Source organism: Mustelus asterias, chromosome 26 (genome assembly GCF_964213995.1).
Source record: "Mustelus asterias chromosome 26, sMusAst1.hap1.1, whole genome shotgun sequence".
Classification (NCBI taxonomy): Eukaryota; Metazoa; Chordata; class Chondrichthyes; order Carcharhiniformes; family Triakidae; genus Mustelus; species Mustelus asterias.
This window is the reverse complement of record NC_135826.1, coordinates 3,839,245-3,856,716: the sequence shown is the minus strand read 5'-3', so window position 1 is coordinate 3,856,716 and position 17,472 is coordinate 3,839,245. Positions and strand designations below refer to the sequence as shown.

Sequence of the window (17,472 nt, the reverse complement as noted above, 5' to 3'; positions counted from 1 at the left end):
TGCCTCCCACAGTAACCTGGGATAGATCCCATCCGGCCCTGGGGACTTGTCTGCCTTAACGCAATTTAGGATGCCCAACGCTTCCTCCTCCTTTGATATATTGACATTCTCTAGAGTGTTCACACATCTATCCCTGACCTCCGCATCCATCATCTTGTAACGTCAAAGGGGACATGGGTTTGCCAGAATTGCACCATGCCACAAAGCTCCCTTTCTTAACTTGCCAATGGATCCATGCTGCAGCTGGGAGAGCAATTTCCCACTACAACAACGAACAAGGTAACGGTGCAGCTGTGTAATCCTTTGCATTGCTACTGACTGCAAAATCAGGGCAGCATTTTCCAACCGAATGTTAGCACTGTAAACAGCTCTGCACTGAGAGTCTCGAATTGTCGATTGACCAAGTTACCAGGGTTCAGATAGTAGAAAGGTGGCTACTGTACAGGTTCAACACTGAGTGATGCTTTCAAGTCTGCCTCTATTGGACAAATCTCCAACTTGTGTTCATTCCAATTTTAGGTACATTACGCAGGAAGGTCATAAGCTGGACACTGGGGCTCCACGCCCACCAGCAACAGTTACCAATGCTGTGTCTTGGAGATCGGAGGGGATCAAGTATCGGAAAAATGAAGTATTTCTCGATGTTATTGAATCTGTCAATCTATTGGTAAGTTCTTTCTTCATAGACGAGTAAAGCTTTGCAACCTACAGGACTTCCAATTCATCTTGGGGATACACGGGAGTGAAGAGAGAATGCTCAAATCTATTTAAACAGCAGCACCTTTGTCTTGAGCACCTCCTCCTCTTTCATATACCCTAAGAGGGCATTGGCAACCATGGACTTCCATTGGATTGGTCCATGATTATGCTTGCAGTGGTTTTGCATTGCCTCCTGCAATATGGCTGACCAGGAAACTCTCCCACTCTGAGCTGTGTGTCACTCTGTGTATTAGAAGGATTTTCAGGCTGATAGTTGATCTGTTTGAGAATGTTATGAAGACACCTTCCGTGGCAATCAAGTCCTGAAGAGGGACTTGAAGCTGAATCTTCTGGCCCAGGGGTTGGGGCGCTACCCACTGCACCACAGCAAGACCTATACTTGCTGTGAATGTTGAGATGCTTCAGCACAAATGTTTTAATTTGATTTATGCTTTTTTTTTAATGGTCCATGCATCATTCCTCAAACGAGTGCACAGGCCTGTTAGCAAGCCATTTGGCTGCTTTACTCCAACTGGCCACTTATTGGTGTTTGAAGTGTCCTGGCCGCTTTCCTTCCCTTTGCCCAGTGTTCCTGCTATGTTGTGTGAATGTGCAGCAGTCTAAAAGATTGCGCTGGCCTTGTTTGGTGACAAATATTCTCCTTTGCCAAAATATTTAAGCCGCGCACTGAGTAACTGGAGCTATACATGACAACTACATTTTAAAGGGAACATTGGATACCCCGGGAGAGAGGCAACGATTCACTTTTGAACAATATTCATGGTAGATTCCTGCAGTGCATTCACCTCTGAATCCTGGGTTTGATTCACCCCAGGCTAATTGGATGAAAATATGAGCTGTAAGATCCTGCCTGAGTGAGCTTGGACAGTGTCACACATTCCGTGAAACTACCTATCAGATTTGGAAATTGATGATGTCATCTGAAGGGGTCAATTGCAGGCAATTGATATTGGGCTTCTGTGGAGGCCAGGGTATTAAGGCAGTTGTCTGATGCTTCTGCACATTAGTGACTGTCCTTAAAGTGCCAACCAAAGAATTAAAAAGCTCTTATTCCTAATATTGATGCTGCTCGTCTTGATAAGCATTAAAAAGGCTAAATCATCATAGAATCATAAAATTCGTACAGTGCAGAAGGCCATTCGGCCCATTGAGTCTGAACCAAACACAATCCCACCCAGGCCCTATCCCCATAGCCCCATGCATTTACCCTAGCTAGTCCCCCTGACACTAAGGGGCAATTTAGCATGGCCAATCCACGTAACCCGCACATCTTTGGACTGTGGAAGGAAACTGGAGCACCCGGAGGAAACCCACGCAGACACAGGAAGAACGTGCAAACTCTGGACAAACAGTGATCCAAGCCGGAAATCTAACCCGGATCCCTGGCACTGTGGGGCAGCAGTGCTAACCATTATGCCACCCAAATATTCCATTAATGTTTGTTAAAATGTAATCACAAGTCACAGATTCCTGAATATTTAATAACTTGATGTTCCCCTATTCTTGACTGTTAGTAAATTGTTTTATAGGCTTGGCTTGAAATGGAAATCCATTTAAATCAGTTCTGGAGAGGTCATCATCTTTCTTTCTCTCACTCTAGGTTAGTGCGAATGGAAATGTGTTACGTAGTGAAATAGTGGGTTCCATCAAAATGAGAGTATTTCTGTCAGGAATGCCAGAGTTGAGACTCGGACTAAATGACAAAGTATTATTTGAGAACACGGGCCGTGAGTATTCATTTGTTACAGTATTGTGCCAAGCAAAGTAGTGACTGTGTGTCGGGAGATAAAAACCCTCTTTCTTTTGTGTGAAGAGGAAATGGCTAAAACGCTAGCAGTGTATAATGCACCTGTGGGATTTGATCCTCCTGAAGCTTGGGCAGTTTCATACTGAGATTGTTAATTCTTTGAATCTACAAAGTTTTAGTTCAACAAAAGTCTGCCAACCTAATGATGAAATGTGGAGGAAATGGGGCCGAGTGTTTGAGCCATGGTTCAGTGGTAGCACTCTCGCCTCTGAGTCAGAAGAATGTGGCTTCAAGTTCCAATGCAGAGACTTGACACTGTGCAATGTTGGGGAGACCTGCACTGTCAAAGGTGCCATCTTTTAGAGACATTAAACTGAGGCTCTGTCCACCCTCTTGGGTCAATGTAAAGATCCCATAGTACTATTGGAAACAGAGCACCTTCACAAAATCCTGCCCAATCTTTATCTGTCAACTTACATCACTTTAAGTAAAAGATAGGCTATTCATTTATCTCACTGCTGCTTGTGGGATCTTGCTGTACTTCAGTCGAGGCAAATCTGAGGTCATCCACTTTGGACCTCAAGTTGATCCATTGGACTACTTTCAAAATGGTGAAAACTTAGGAACAGTAGCAGTCCATGTATGTTGATCATTAAAATTTTGTTAAAATATTACAGAAAACAATCAAAAGAAAACAGTTAATGGAATATTGGCTTTCACGTCTGGAGAACTGGAATGCAAGGGGATGGAAGTTATGCTAAGGCTATACAAAGGTGTTAGACCACACCTGGAGTAATATTCAGTTCTGCCCACACCTTTGGAAGGATACATTGTCCTTTAAAGGAGTGCCATGTAGGTTGAGAATGATGCCCAACTGCCAAGGGTTGAATGAGTTCAAATCCCACCACAGTAGCTGGGGAATTTAAATTCAACTAATTAAAATCTAGAATGCAAAGCTGATATCAGTAATGGTGAGCATGCAACTATCAAATTATTGTAAAATTCCAACTTTCATTAATGTCCTGCAGGGAAGGAATCTCGCCCTCGCCTGCTCTGGTCTCCATGTGACTCCAGACCTTCAGCAATGTGGCTGACTCTAAACTACCATCCACAATGGGCGAGCAAACCACAGAGTTGTATTCAAGAAGTTGGCTTGTCACCAGCTTCTCAAAGGCAATAAATGTTGGGGACCTTCCTGGTCATGCCCACCTAACTAGAAAAGAGTTCTGGGGGGAGGTTGCACAAACTCGAGTTGTGTCTCCTTGGATTTAGAACGTGACAGTAGATTTCGGTGGCACAGTGGTTAGCACTGCTGCCTCACAGCGCCAGGGGCCCAGGTTTGATCCCCGGCTTGGGTCACTGTCTGTGTGGAATTTGCACATTCTCCCCGTGTCTGCGTGGGTTTCCTCCGGGTCCCCCAGTTTCCTCTGAGTCGGAAAGACGTGCTGGTTTAGGTGCATTGGCCATGCTAAATTCTCCCTCAATGTACCTGAGTAGGTGCCAGAGTGTGGCGACTAGGGATTTTCACAGTAACTTCATTGCAGTGTTAATGTAAGCTGACTTGTGACTAATAAATAAATAAACTATATTTGATTAAAGTTTCCAAGGCATTAAGGGGAACTGATGGGATTTCTGCTAAATGGGAAATCTAGGATCGGGGTCATAGTCTAACAGATCCAAACCTTTCTGCAATGAAGTTAGGAAATGTTTATGTGCATAGAATTATAGAAAACTCTTTTGCAAACAGATGCGAGGGCTAATTAATTTTAAATCTGGGATCTATCGATTTTTATTCATCAAAGATTTTAGGGATATCGGGAAAAGGAGCTGGGTCATAAATCAGCCTGATTCTATTGAATGATTGAGTTGGCTCAGGAGGCTTAGCGGTGTGCTCCTCTTCCTATGTTCTTTAAGTACATCATTTGCAGGCATTTTGATTCACCACATTGAAGAGTTAAAGTAAGCTGGAACCATCTGAAACGTGATTCTGTTCCCTAATGCCAGTAAGTGCTTCTAATAATCGAGGGAAAGACGGTGGGGGAAGAGTGGAATGGTATAAGATGGGAACCAAGTGGGACATAGTCAGATAGTGTGTTCCAATGTAGGAAATCAGGAGTGGGAATGTTCTCCCAAACTGAAAAAAAACACAAGCTAACAGTAGCTGCGCAAGCACAGAAAGGGGCAGGGAGAGGAGTGCAGGCAGACACAGCAAACTGAGCACAGAAGGAAAAGAGCGTCTTAGATTAGGAGACAAAATAGGACAATAAGATAGCTGTGTGTGCCTGTATCCCAGTTCCAGTTGTGGAGATGATGCACTGAGTGCATGACCAGCTATCTGTGAATAAGTATCAGATTGTGACTGTGAACCCACTGGAGAAAAGAAAAATAAATATTTGCATTCACAGGATATCTTTTATAATTGTATTACATTCAAAATATTTTGCAGCCAATTAATTACTTTTTAAGTGTAGTTCCGTGCAATGGTGTAGGAAATGCAGCAGTCAATTCACACACACAGCAGAGTCCCATTAATAATGTGTTGATCATAAATTGATAAAATCTTACAGCACAGATGGAGGCTATTTGTCCTAACTTGCATGTGCTGACTCTGAGAGCAGTCCAATTTAGTCCCACATTCCAGCCTTTTCCCTGTAACTTGCTGACTCTGTCCTCTTCAAGTACATGTCCAATCGCCTTTGAAAAGTTCCATGTCGAACCTGGTTCCACTACCCTTTCAGTGAGTGCATTCCAGATCTTAACAATGCTCTTGTGTTCATTGGCCAATTATTTTCAATCTGTGACCTCTGGTTACCATGCACGTGCCAAAGGATAGTTTCTTCCTACTTGCTGTCTCATAAGGAGAACAGTCCCAGCTTCACAGATCTCTCCACAGAACTGAATTCCCTCATCCCTGCTACATGGTGGTCAGTTACCTCAGTTGGCCAGATGACTAGTGTAGTGCAGAATAACGCTGGCGGGTGTGTTCAACCACCTTCCCGGATGTGGTAGTTCGTGGAGGCCTGTCTCCTTGCATACCCCATGTTTGGTGCAAAGTGGTATCCCTCAAGCTTTTAGAACAATTTGTTTCTCTGAGCGATGCCTACAGTCCCCTGTCGACTATGGCAATTACCATCCCTGTTTGCATCCTGATGTGTTCCTTTTTAACCTTTCCAGGATTGTGATATCCTTCTTAAAATGTAGTGCTCAGAGCTGTACAACATATTCCAGCTGTGAACTAACCAGAGATTTGTAAAGGTTTAATACTATGTCCTTGTTTCTTTATTCAGTGCTCCTATTTATAAATCCAGATTTCCCAAGCGCTTTCTTGACCGTCTTCTCAACTTACCGTCTTCTCCAAAGATGTGAATATGCACCCGAAGGTTCTCTGTTCTTGTCCTGGTTCAGAATCATACCATTTAGACTATACTACCTCCCCATGTTATTTCTCCCAAAATGCATTACTTTACACTTCCCACATCAAATTTAACCTGCCATTGGCTGCCCATTTTGCTAGTCTCCCCTGAAGTACGCAAGAGATAGGAACAGGAGTAGACCATGTAGCCTGTTGCGTGTGCTCTACTGCACAGTACAACTGTGGCTGATTGTTGACTTCAACTCCCCTTTCCCGTCCGCTCCCATTATCCTTTCATTCCGCAGGAGACCAAACATTTGTTTTTCCCAGTCTTAAACACAGTAAACAGTGGAGCATCCCCAGCTCTCAGAGGTAGAGAATTCCCAAGACCAGCAACCCTTAGAGCGAAGCAATTTCTCCTCATCTCAGTCCTAAATGGTCAGCTCTTATCCTGAAACTGTGCCCTGAGTTTTAAATTCCCCAGTTAGTGGAAATGACCACTGTGTGTACCCTGTCAAGTCCCTCCAGATGTGCTCCTATCGTGCCTTGCGATATGTGAGCATGTAGTAAAGAGCATCACCCAGAGACTTTAAAATTATCCTTCCTATCCCAAGTTATTTATATCAACCGTTCCGTCTTTCCGCCTATTCCTTGGCCAATTGCCTATCAGTGCTACCAGCCTCCCTTTAATACCACCTGCTTCTATTGTCTCAATAATGGACTGGCACAGTGGTTAGCACTGCTGTCTCACAGCACAGGGGACCTGGCTTCAATTCCGGCCTGGGGTCACTGTCTGTATGGAGTTTGCACATTCTCCCTGTGTCTGCGTGGATTTCCTCCGGTTTCCTCCCACGCTCCAAAGATATGCAGGTTAGGTTGATTAGCCATACTAAATTGCCCCTTAGTGTCATGGGGTTTAGCAGGGTAAATAATTGGGGTTAGAACAAAGAACAAAGAACAGTACAGCACAGGAAACAGGCCCTTCGGCCCTCCAAGCCTGTGCCGCTCCTTGGTCCAACTAGACCAATCATTTGTATCCCTCCATTCCCAGGCTGCTCATGTGACTATCCAGGTAAGTCTTAAACAATGTCAGCGTGCCTGCCTCCACCACCCTACTTGGCAGCGCATTCCAGGCCCCCACCACCCTCTGTGTAAAAAACGTCCCTCTGATGTCTGAGTTATACTTCGCCCCTCTCAGCTTGAGCCCGTGACCCCTCGTGATCGTCATCTCCGACCTGGGAAAAAGCTTCCCACTGTTCACCCTATCTATACCCTTCATAATCTTGTATACCTCTATTAGATCTCCCCTCATTCTCTGTTTTTCCAAGGAGAACAACCCCAGTCTACCCAATCTCTCCTCATAGCTAAGACCCTCCATACCAGGCAACATCCTGGTAAACCTTCTCTGCACTCTCTCCAATGCCTCCACGTCCTTCTGGTAGTGCGGCGACCAGAACTGGACGCAGTACTCCAAATGTGGCCTAACCAGCGTTCTATACAGCTGCATCATCAGACTCCAGCTTTTATACTCTCTACCCCGTCCTATAAAGGCAAGCATACCATATGCCTTCTTCACCACCTTCTCCACCTGTGTTGATACCTTCAAGGATTTGTGAACTTGCACACCTAGGTCCCTCTGTGTTTCTATACGCCTGATGACTCTGCCATTTATTGTATAACTCCTCCCTACATTATTTCTTCCAAAATGCATCACTTCGCATTTATCCGGATTAAACTCCATCTGCCACTTCTCCGCTCAATTTTCCAGCCTATCTATATCCTGCTGTATTGCCCGACAATGCTCTTCGCTATCCGCAATTCCAGCCATCTTCGTGTCATCCGCAAACTTGCTGATTACACCAGTTACACCTTCTTCCAAATCATTTATATATATCACAAATAGCAGAGGTCCCAGTACAGAGCCCTGCGGAACACCACTGGTCACAGACCTCCAGCCGGAAAAAGACCCTTCGACCACTACCCTCTGTCTCCTATGGCCAAGCCAGTTCTCCACCCATCTAGCCACTTCTCCTTGTATCCCATGAGCCTTAACCTTCTTAACCAACGGGGATAGGGCCTGGGTGGGATTGTTGTCGGTGAAGACCCAATGGGACGAATGGCCTCCTGCACTGTAGGGATTCTATAATTCTCATAACCAGTTGTGTTGATTGGGGGTTAAATATTGGCTCGGACACTGGTGAGAACTCTCCCACTCTTCAGACAACCATTTAAACACTGAGCTGCGAATGTTTTAGTTGCCATGTTCTTTGCTGCTGCTGTAAAGAGAGCACAAATAACTTTTGCAAAATAAACAAGCTTACTCACTTCTTTGAAAAGCCAAATGTCACTTTTTTTTATAAAACCAATTAATTTCCATTGCTGTTTTGGCCAGCAGCGATCTCTTAGCCACAAACCACCAGCTGCCTTGTTTGTGCCAACAGTTCTCGTGCATCCTGCAGTTAGGAAACAAATTGACCACACCAAACCATTAGGAAGATTACTGCCTATTCTGTGCCTTGTAATTTCACTGGATTAAAGCAACTGTTTGTTTAACTGAAGTCTCTAATGAAAACACCGCTGTCAGTAAATAGTTGTGTTTCCCACAAGTCACTTATTTGTGTCGGGGTGCAGCGTGGTTTGTAGCTGCAGTGTGTTATATTTAGTTGAGGAGGAAGGGGCACTGCACACATTTCTGTGGCTGACAGGGTAGAGAAATAAGTGACTGAATTCAGTTTTACAGAAGTATAGCCCACTGCTGCACAGTGTTCCAGCTCGCAGGTAGCAGAAGGCTGTACACCTTCAATAGAACGCTGGTTAGGCTGCATTTGGAGTACTGCGTCCAGTTCTGGTCACTGCACTACCAGAAGGCTTTAGAGAGAGTGCAGAGAAGGTTTACCAGGATGTTGCCTGGTATGGAGGGTCTTGGCTATGAGGAGAGATTGGGTAAACTGGGCTTGTTCTCCCTGGAAAGACGGAGAATGAGGGGAGATCTAATAGAGGTGTACAAGATTATGAAGGGTATAGATAGGGTGAACAGTGGGAAGCTTTTTCCCAGGTCGGAGGTGATGATCACGAGGGGTCACGGGCTCAAGGTGAGAGGGGCGAGGTATAACTCAGATATCAGAGGGACATTTTTTACACAGAGGGTGGTGGGGGCCTGGAATGCGCTGCCAAGTAGGGTGGTGGAGGCAGACACGCTGGCATCGTTTAAGACTTACCTGGATAGTCACATGAGCAGCCTGGGAATGGAGGGATACAAATGAATGGTCTAGTTGGACCAATGAGCGGCACAGGCTTGGAGGGCCGAAGGGCCTGTTTCCTGTGCTGTACTGTTCTTTGTTCTTCACGGGTTGTTATATCAGCATGCCACTACTTTCAGGCGGGAAGGGGAAGAAAAGATTAGGGAGGAAGGATTATTTTCTCAGCAACAAGTGAAATTAATTTTGTCTTGCTGATGTTATTTCTCCCTCAAATCAAGAAATTAATAAGTTGCATCAACATAGCACCATGTACATCCTCTGGCAGCTGACAATGTACTGTGGACCATTGTTTTGCTGTCACATTTTCTATGGTATCAATTATATTTGACTCACTTATAATAAACTAAGTTTAAGTTTATTTATTAGTAGGCTTGCACTAACACCACAACGAAGTTACTGCGAATATTGTTTGAACTCTGGTGCTTGCCAGAATTAAAAATCTATAAGCCTCTTATAAGGGATTGCTCAGAAATATTCTGTTTTGCTCACGTTTCACAAAAATGATTGTTCCATCTGAGGAACACTTGTTGCTAAGCTGCTCATCTGAGGGATGCTTCACATCTGGCGGTAGGGTTCCACTGTGATAGCACACGCTGGTATCCCGCCTTCCAGGAGACTCCTAATGATTAGGTAGTGTCAGGTGAGATTCCTGTAAGAGAGTGTAGATGTGCAAACTTGTTAACTGCTAGGATGAAATTTAAAATATTTAGAGGAAAAGGACAAATAAATCTTTCAGTAAATGAAAAGGTACCAGTCAACAATCCTCACTACCCCTGTTATTAAAGTGTTGTAATCAGAATTTGGATCACTATTTACCTCTGGCTTGGAACTAACATCAGTTGCTGCTGTGAACTGACCAATATTTCTTCACATTGGGAAGTTCCTGATTGAAGTTACAAAATCAAGTGTTGGTTCTTTTTCACCACTCCTGTTATCTCCGGGTATCGACTGACAAACTCTGAATCATTGTTTTGAAAACGAAAACCTTGTTGCTGCAACGTAGAACCAGGTTGAAAGGGTCCCCTTTTTCTTTCCCGAGGCAGGCGGCAAAAGCAAATCTGTGGAGTTGGAAGATGTGAAATTTCACCAGTGTGTGCGTCTCTCCCGATTCGAGAACGACAGAACCATTTCCTTCATTCCGCCAGACGGAGAATTCGAATTGATGTCCTACCGTTTAAACACGCATGTAGGTACTGAGCTGCGCACAATGAGTCATGAATGAGTGGGTAATGGTCTAAATGTGTATAATGTGCAGCCTGAAATCTGTCAAACAGAAGGAGATTCACAATGAATTATCACTGAGCTATCATGATGCAGTGCAATACCAGCTCTTTTCCATGACTTGCTCAGCTGGAACTGCATGGCGCACCCTGTCCTTTTCCACCTGACTTGCATGACCAAATGATAGTCCCTTGGATTGATTAAATGGAGATTGTCCAAGTTTGAGCCAGTATATAAAATCATCTGTATTAGTACCCTCAAGACTTTGAATATAATTAAACCAATAGAACTTTACTGGGAGCCTCGATCCAACCAAATCTGATTTTTCCTCTATGAAACTTCTCCAAACAGCAAGGAGAACACCAACAGTTACTGTTTCATTAGAGGAATCATTCAGATAGTTTGGGTTGAGAAGGTAGCAGAGGGAATCTGTTTTCTCAATTGGGTTGAGTTTGGATTGTCAGAGTGGTTGGGACCATGCCGGTGGATGGGATGTGGAGGAGAGTGGACTGTTGCCTGAGTTGTGATCATGGAAATGGCTGGGACCGCAGCCTTGTTTGGGGTGAGGAGGCTATTGGTTGGTTGGAATAGCGTCAGGGGTCGCAGGAGGAAGCAGTTGCCTTGGGCTGGTTACAATTGTGACAATGGTAAGAGTTTGGGCCTGTGTCATGAGTTATGCTGCAATATTCCCTTAATCCCCTGTTAATATTTTAAAAGCTATAGAGACTGGTATAGAACAAAATGTTCAACTGTGGGAAAACACTTGCCTTGCCCTGTTTTGTTTGATTAGTATGCCAAACTGTAATTAAAGAGCAAGCCCTTGTGTATGTAGTCAGGCCTCGATAAATGGTTATATTCTCCCTGATTGTCCTCGTACTAAAGTCACCAATTAATCATGATTTCGAGGTCTTTATTTGATATCGGGGCTTAAATGGTATCTTGAGTAAATCAACAGCTTTCAAATTTTTCCGTGCCTGTTCCCAACACAGGGAATGTGTTGTCCCCCCTGCTGAAATACGGTGCCTCTAAACAAAAGAAAATATTGCTCATAATACAAAGTAGATTTATTTGTTCTTTTATTTCATTTTTATTACTTTCCCCTGAATTTTATTACCCTTTCCTGTATTCCTTTGTGCTTGCTGAATTGTTGATGGGTTATTTCTGTTTCCGAGTAAGTTACCAAGTAAACAAAAGCAGGATAAAATATTGAGACTCCGATTCCAATGCACCATTCTCAAGAAGTCTCTCAACACCAGGTTAAAGTCCAACAGGTTTATTTGGTAGCACGAGCTTTTGGAGTGCTGCCCCTTCATCAGCTGAGTGTTGGACTTTACCCTGGTGTTGTGAGACTTCTTACTGTGCCTACCTCAGTCCAACACCGGTATCTCCACACTCACCTGATGAAGGAGCAGCGCTCTGAAAGTTCGTGCTACCTAATAAACCTGTTGGACTTTAACCTGGTTGTGAGACTTACTCTTATTTTAACCTCTGGACTTCTTCTTTGGACTTGGAGTACTGAGCTGACCAGAGTGATTCTTACCTTTTTAAATACTAATTTCAATTAAAAGTCATGGAGGATACTAACGTGAAGGAATCTTCTTGATCATTAGGTCAAGCCTCTGATCTGGATCGAGTCGGTGATTGAAAAGCACTCCCACAGTCGAATAGAGTACATGATCAAGGTGAGCTCTTTTCCTTCCCATGTGCAAATCAATCAAGCATCAAAACTCCAACTGGAGCTTCGAGCGACTGTGATTATTTTCTAAAACACCCAGCTTCCATCAGGGTTTCAAAAGCATAGAGCCAACTGAGAGACATCATGATGAAGGGTTCCGGGCTACGTTTAACAGACTGCTGGAAGCGAGACCTCAGGGAACTGTCATATTTGTTAACTGTGCAGAGACAGATCAACATGAGGCTCCTTCAAGCCCCATCTCTCTCTGACTTCCAGTGACATGTGATCTAATATCATGGATGGTATATATTAGCTATTAACATACTGCAAAAACCCACAAAATAAATTGAGCCAATTACATCTTTGTAAAAGACTTTTTTGTGGTGAAAATGTGATTGAGGATGAAAGGGTGGGAGCTAGAAATAAACTTCAGGTTAGTCTCATCAGAACTTCCATTGCAACCAGTATTTCTCTTAGTTCATGTTTAAAACAAAACTCCTTATCCAACTTGTACCCCTAAATAATACAGCTCTAGAATACGACAAGATCCAGGAAAAACCCTGTGGTTCATCCCACACAATAATACCTTTAATAAACTCCCCATCAAAAACCATGTATAATCTGTGTCCCATTTATGACTGACTGAACTCATTGACTCTAAACAAGACAACCACTTGTACAGGATATAAAACTGTATCTCCTTTCTCCTCATGTGATTGCCTGGAGCTAAAGTGCACTTTCTAAACTGGAGTTGGTTGTAGATTACACTGGTGACTGTCACTGTTATATCTGTATATTTCTGGTGTCAGTAATGTGTGTATGGGGGAGTCAATTTAGTTCAGTTGGCTGGTTAGTGATGCAGAGCGATGCCAGTAGCGTGGGTTCAATTCCCGTACAGGCTGAGGTTATTCATGAAGGTCCGCCTTCTCGACCTTCTCACCTGAGGTGTGGTGATCCTCCTGTTTAAACCATCGCCTGTCAGCCTATGATCATTGGGACTATGGCAACTTTACCTTAATATCTTTGTAGTATAATGTAGTATTGCACCTTTGAGTACAGCACTGAATGTATGGACTTTGTTGTATCCTCAGTTTTCTCAGAATCAATAGTCATAGTGTGTGGTACTTAAAACTGCTTGCATACCTTGGGCACATGTTGCCATTGCTTTATTCTGCTTGTTAAAACAACCGTTGGAGTAATCTATCAGCAAACGGGCATCTTTATCTCTCTCCCTCCAGGCAAAAAGTCAATTCAAACGTAGATCCACAGCCAACAATGTCGAGATTCACATTCCAGTCCCAAACGATGCTGATTCACCCAAATTTAAGACCACAGTGGGTAATGTGAAGTGGGTGCCAGAAAGCAGTGAAATAGTGTGGTCAATCAAGTCATTTCCGGTAAGGATTGTTTTTAGTGAGCTCCCCAATTTGTGGTGATTTAAAAAAATTAAAACTGATCAGATTTTTAAGCAAAGCTATTGAAGACTGTGAAACCAAGATGGGTCAATGAAATGTATTTGCTGTGTGTATTTGAGATTGTGTTTTAAAAAAAAACAAAGCTATGGAATACCGAGGCAGAACATCTGCAAATGGCTATGCAAATGGTATCTTTCACTAATGGGATGCTGCCGTCAAAAATACATTCTACCTACTATACAATTCAGCAATGTTGTGTAAGAATTTCAGTGTCGATGGGGTGCCAGTTATGTAGGTTGCAAGTCGCCCAACAATTGGGTGAGCAAATTAAGCTGCATGTTCCTTGGGTTGTTTGTAATGGGCAGAGTAGAGAATAATCAACCAATTCACATTTACAAAATCCAAAACAGAATGTCCACTGCTAGATGTGATTCTGTGATTGGGCAGCACTTGCTGAATAATCCCGTCTGCTGAAAGTTACACTAACAACCAATTTAAGATAATGTGGCTCGTTTACACCTATAAGCTGCAACATACATTCATGTGCGAGAACCTGTTTCCTGTAAGCAAAAGGAATATGTTCAAGCTTTTTTGAATTACCCGGGATCTTGGGGAGCCTGTAGTTCACTGTTGCTTTCTCCATAGCAACACCTCAGCCAATCAGAGTTGACTTGTCAACCAATTTTCTCCTGTAGTATAACTTGTTGTGATTATTTGAAGTTTGGCACTCTTGTGTTTATCCTGATGAGTGCAAGATGAAAAGATTCAACAACATGTCTCTCTTTTCAGTAATATTCTGGTCTGTACCACCAAGCAAAAAATTACATAGAGGTACTATGGAAGGTGCAAAAAATCTACAAGTTTAATGCTATAAATTTGGAGTTATATCTATCAGGAGAAGATGAACACCATTGAGTTTCTTTTCTCTTAAAAAGAGAAGTCTGACGGGGGGTGTGACCTAAGAGCTATTTAAAATTATGGAGGTTCTGAGTAGACACAATGAATGTTTCTATTTGTGTGGAAGAGCAAAGCTGGAGGCCAACAATGTTAAATATTCAAGTATTCAAAGAAATTCATAGGTGAGAATCTAGAACTGGCTGCCGCAACGTTATTGAGGCAAATAGTAACAACGTGCCTGGTGGGAGAAGGATTATGAAGGGTTACATTGATATTAAATGATGAAGAATGGGAAGATCAATGAGAAAGACCAGCACTGATTGGGTCGAATAGCCTGTTTCTGCACTGTATACTCCACTTAATTCTGTAGAAGGTTCAACTGTGGACTTGCAGCCCTGAACTAAATGGCAATATGGATCAGCCATGCTTAGCATTTAGGGTTTGCCAGTCCCACAGAATTACTTGGCAGTGGACTGTTTGGCCCACCAAATTTAGCAGCAAGTCACAGTGCAATGAGCTGTTCCTCCCTTATTCTGGAATTGAGTGCTTCAACTTCACTTTGCGCTGGTCTTTATTCTCCAAGAGCAGTCATTCTCCAAGACCGCAAGGAACTACAAAAGGTCGTGAATGTAGCCCAATCCATCACTCAAACCAGCCTCCCATCCATTGACTCTGTCTACACTTCCTGCTGCCTCGGCAAAGCAGCCAGCACAATTAAGGATCCCACGCACCCCGGACATTCTCTCTCCCACCTTTTTCCGTCAGGAAAAGATACAAAAGTCTGAGATCACGTACCAACCGACTCAAGAACAGCTTCTTCCCTACTGCCGTCAGACTTTTGAATGGACCTACCTTGCATTAAGTTGATCTTTCTCTACACCCTAGCTATGACTGTAACACGACATTCTGCACACTCTCGTTTCCTTCTCTGTCAACGGTATGTTTTGTCTGTATAGCGCGCAAGAAACAATGCTTTTCACTGTTAATACATGTGACAATCAATCAAATCAAAAGTTATCCATCCCACCATGTGCCCATCCTGTTCCCATCTCCTTTAATTCTCTTTTCTTCAACCACCTATCAAATCTATTCTCCAGGATTGGCGTGTACTGGTTTCTTTCTTCCTAACTGTGTTTCTATGGTCCACAGAATTATTTATTTTGCCTCCTCTTAATGTATCTGCAAATGTGAACATCATTTCCTCTAGCCCCATATTGATGTACACATTGAACAGAACAGTCCCCAAGCAGGTTCAGCCGAGCACTGCTACCCACTTCAAACCACTGAGGAACTCCACTAATCTCCTATACTACTTTTACTCAGTCTTAGCCAGGTTCTAATCAAATTGCTACTTCCTTAACTCCATGACCCTTAATCTTTTTCGGTAGTCTCAAGTGTAGTACCTTGCCAAAGGCTTTCTGAAAGTGCATACAAGTGTCCTATTGTTCAGTGTGATTCTGAAGATTAGATTCATCTTAATTCCCCCATCTAGAAAGACCCTACAGCCTCTATGATTAATAGCACCCATTTGTTCCTTAAATGAGTCCCAGGTTTTTGGCTGCACTGCTGTGTTTGGGAGCCTATTTCATATGGTGTTCATTATTTGTAGAGAACTTGCTGACCTCAGTCCTAACTGTCCCTTTTGCCATGTTTAACCAGTGTCCCCTTGCCTTATTCTCACTGTTTAGTTTGGAGTAATGTTCTGGGTTTACCTGCTATTTTGTATTTCACTAGAAGATCATCTTCTAGATATTCCTTTATAGGCTGAAAACCCCAGATTTCTTTGCACACAACCCAGATTCCTGACACTGGCAATTAGACTCCCTGTGGCTCTCCTCTACACTGCCTCCACCACAAGTGTGTCTGTGACCTGAACTGGACACAGTACTCAAGATCAGTGCCCAGTACACTTAAAACTCCTCATCTGGCTTGGATCCCACTGTCTTCTCTGTATAACTCATTATCGGATTTTTAAAAAATAAGTATTAATAAGAGTAATATTTGAGTAGTTGGTAAGCCTTCTCTTTTATTTTTAAGCAAGGTCTATTACTACTCTTAAAGTGTAAAATATGAGTAGGATTTGTCAGTATTAATGAGGCTTATTAAAAGTTCTAGAGTTTATTAATACCAGTAAGGTTCATTACTGTTGAGGTTTATTAGCCGTCGCAATTCTAACTAATAAATGAAGTGGTGGCAGGGCTGCTCTGACTTCTAGAGTGCACATGCTGTGCTATGTGGGAACTCCAGGATGTTTCCTGTGACCTGGATAACAGTTGCAACAACTTGAGCTTTGGGTTCTGGAACTTGAGCAGCAGCTGGTGTCACCATGGTGCATCTGTGAGGTTCAGCTTCATGGGTCACATGTTTATTGATGTGGTCACCACACAGCTTAAGAGTATGCAGGGAGAGAGGGCAGTCAAAAAGGTAGAGCAGGAGTCTTCTGAGTGCATCCCACTCTCCAACTCAGCTCTGCATACTGATGAGAGTGGTTCATCTGGGGAGTGCAGCCGGAACCAAGTTCATGACACCCCGGGTATCTCTGGCGGTATGGTGGCACAGTAGCTCGCACTGCTGCCTCACAGGGACCCAGGTTCGATTCCTGGCTTGGGTCACTGTCTGTATGGAGTTTGCACATTCTCCACTGTCTACTTGGGGTTTCCTCCGGGTGCTCCGGTTTCCTCCCACAATCCAAAGATGTGCAGGTTAGGTGGATTGGCCACGCTTAGTGTCAGGGGGACTAGCTAGGGTAAATGCATGCGGTTATGGGGATAGGGCCTGGGTGGGATTGTGGTCGGTGCGGACTCGATGGGCCGAATGGCCTCCTTCTGCACTGTAGGATTCTATGATTCTATATCTGTACAGGGTGAGTACTAGGAAGACTGGAAGAGAATTGTTACTAAGTGATTTGATAGCTATTGGATTAGATAGCTATTTCTGCAGCTTTAAATTGGAATGCAGGATGGTGCCAGGGTCATGGATGTCAGAGTGCCTGCTGAGTGTCCTGAGGGAGGAGGGTGTTCAGGTCCACATTGGTACAAACAGCATAGGCCGGCAGAAAGAGAATTTAGGGAGCCAGGTAGGAAACTAACAAGCAGGACCTCAAAAGTAATATTCACCAGATTACTTCCAGTGTTGTAAGAGGTGGATCTCCATTTGCCACACTGGGCAGCAGGAAACATTCTGCT

General features: G+C 43.5%; 1 protein-coding gene across 1 annotated transcript in view; it reads left to right on the top strand.

Annotated features, from left to right (window-relative positions):
- Positions 1 to 17,472, top strand: part of LOC144479424 (AP-1 complex subunit mu-1) — a 127,469-nt gene that overhangs the window by 46,051 nt on the left and 63,946 nt on the right. Inside the window, exons 5-9 of the mRNA XM_078198072.1 lie at positions 520 to 667; positions 2,321 to 2,447; positions 10,123 to 10,265; positions 11,911 to 11,982; positions 13,214 to 13,372. Of these exons, the coding sequence (XP_078054198.1) occupies positions 520 to 667; positions 2,321 to 2,447; positions 10,123 to 10,265; positions 11,911 to 11,982; positions 13,214 to 13,372 (649 nt within the window). The remainder of the gene's footprint in view (positions 1 to 519; positions 668 to 2,320; positions 2,448 to 10,122; positions 10,266 to 11,910; positions 11,983 to 13,213; positions 13,373 to 17,472) is intronic.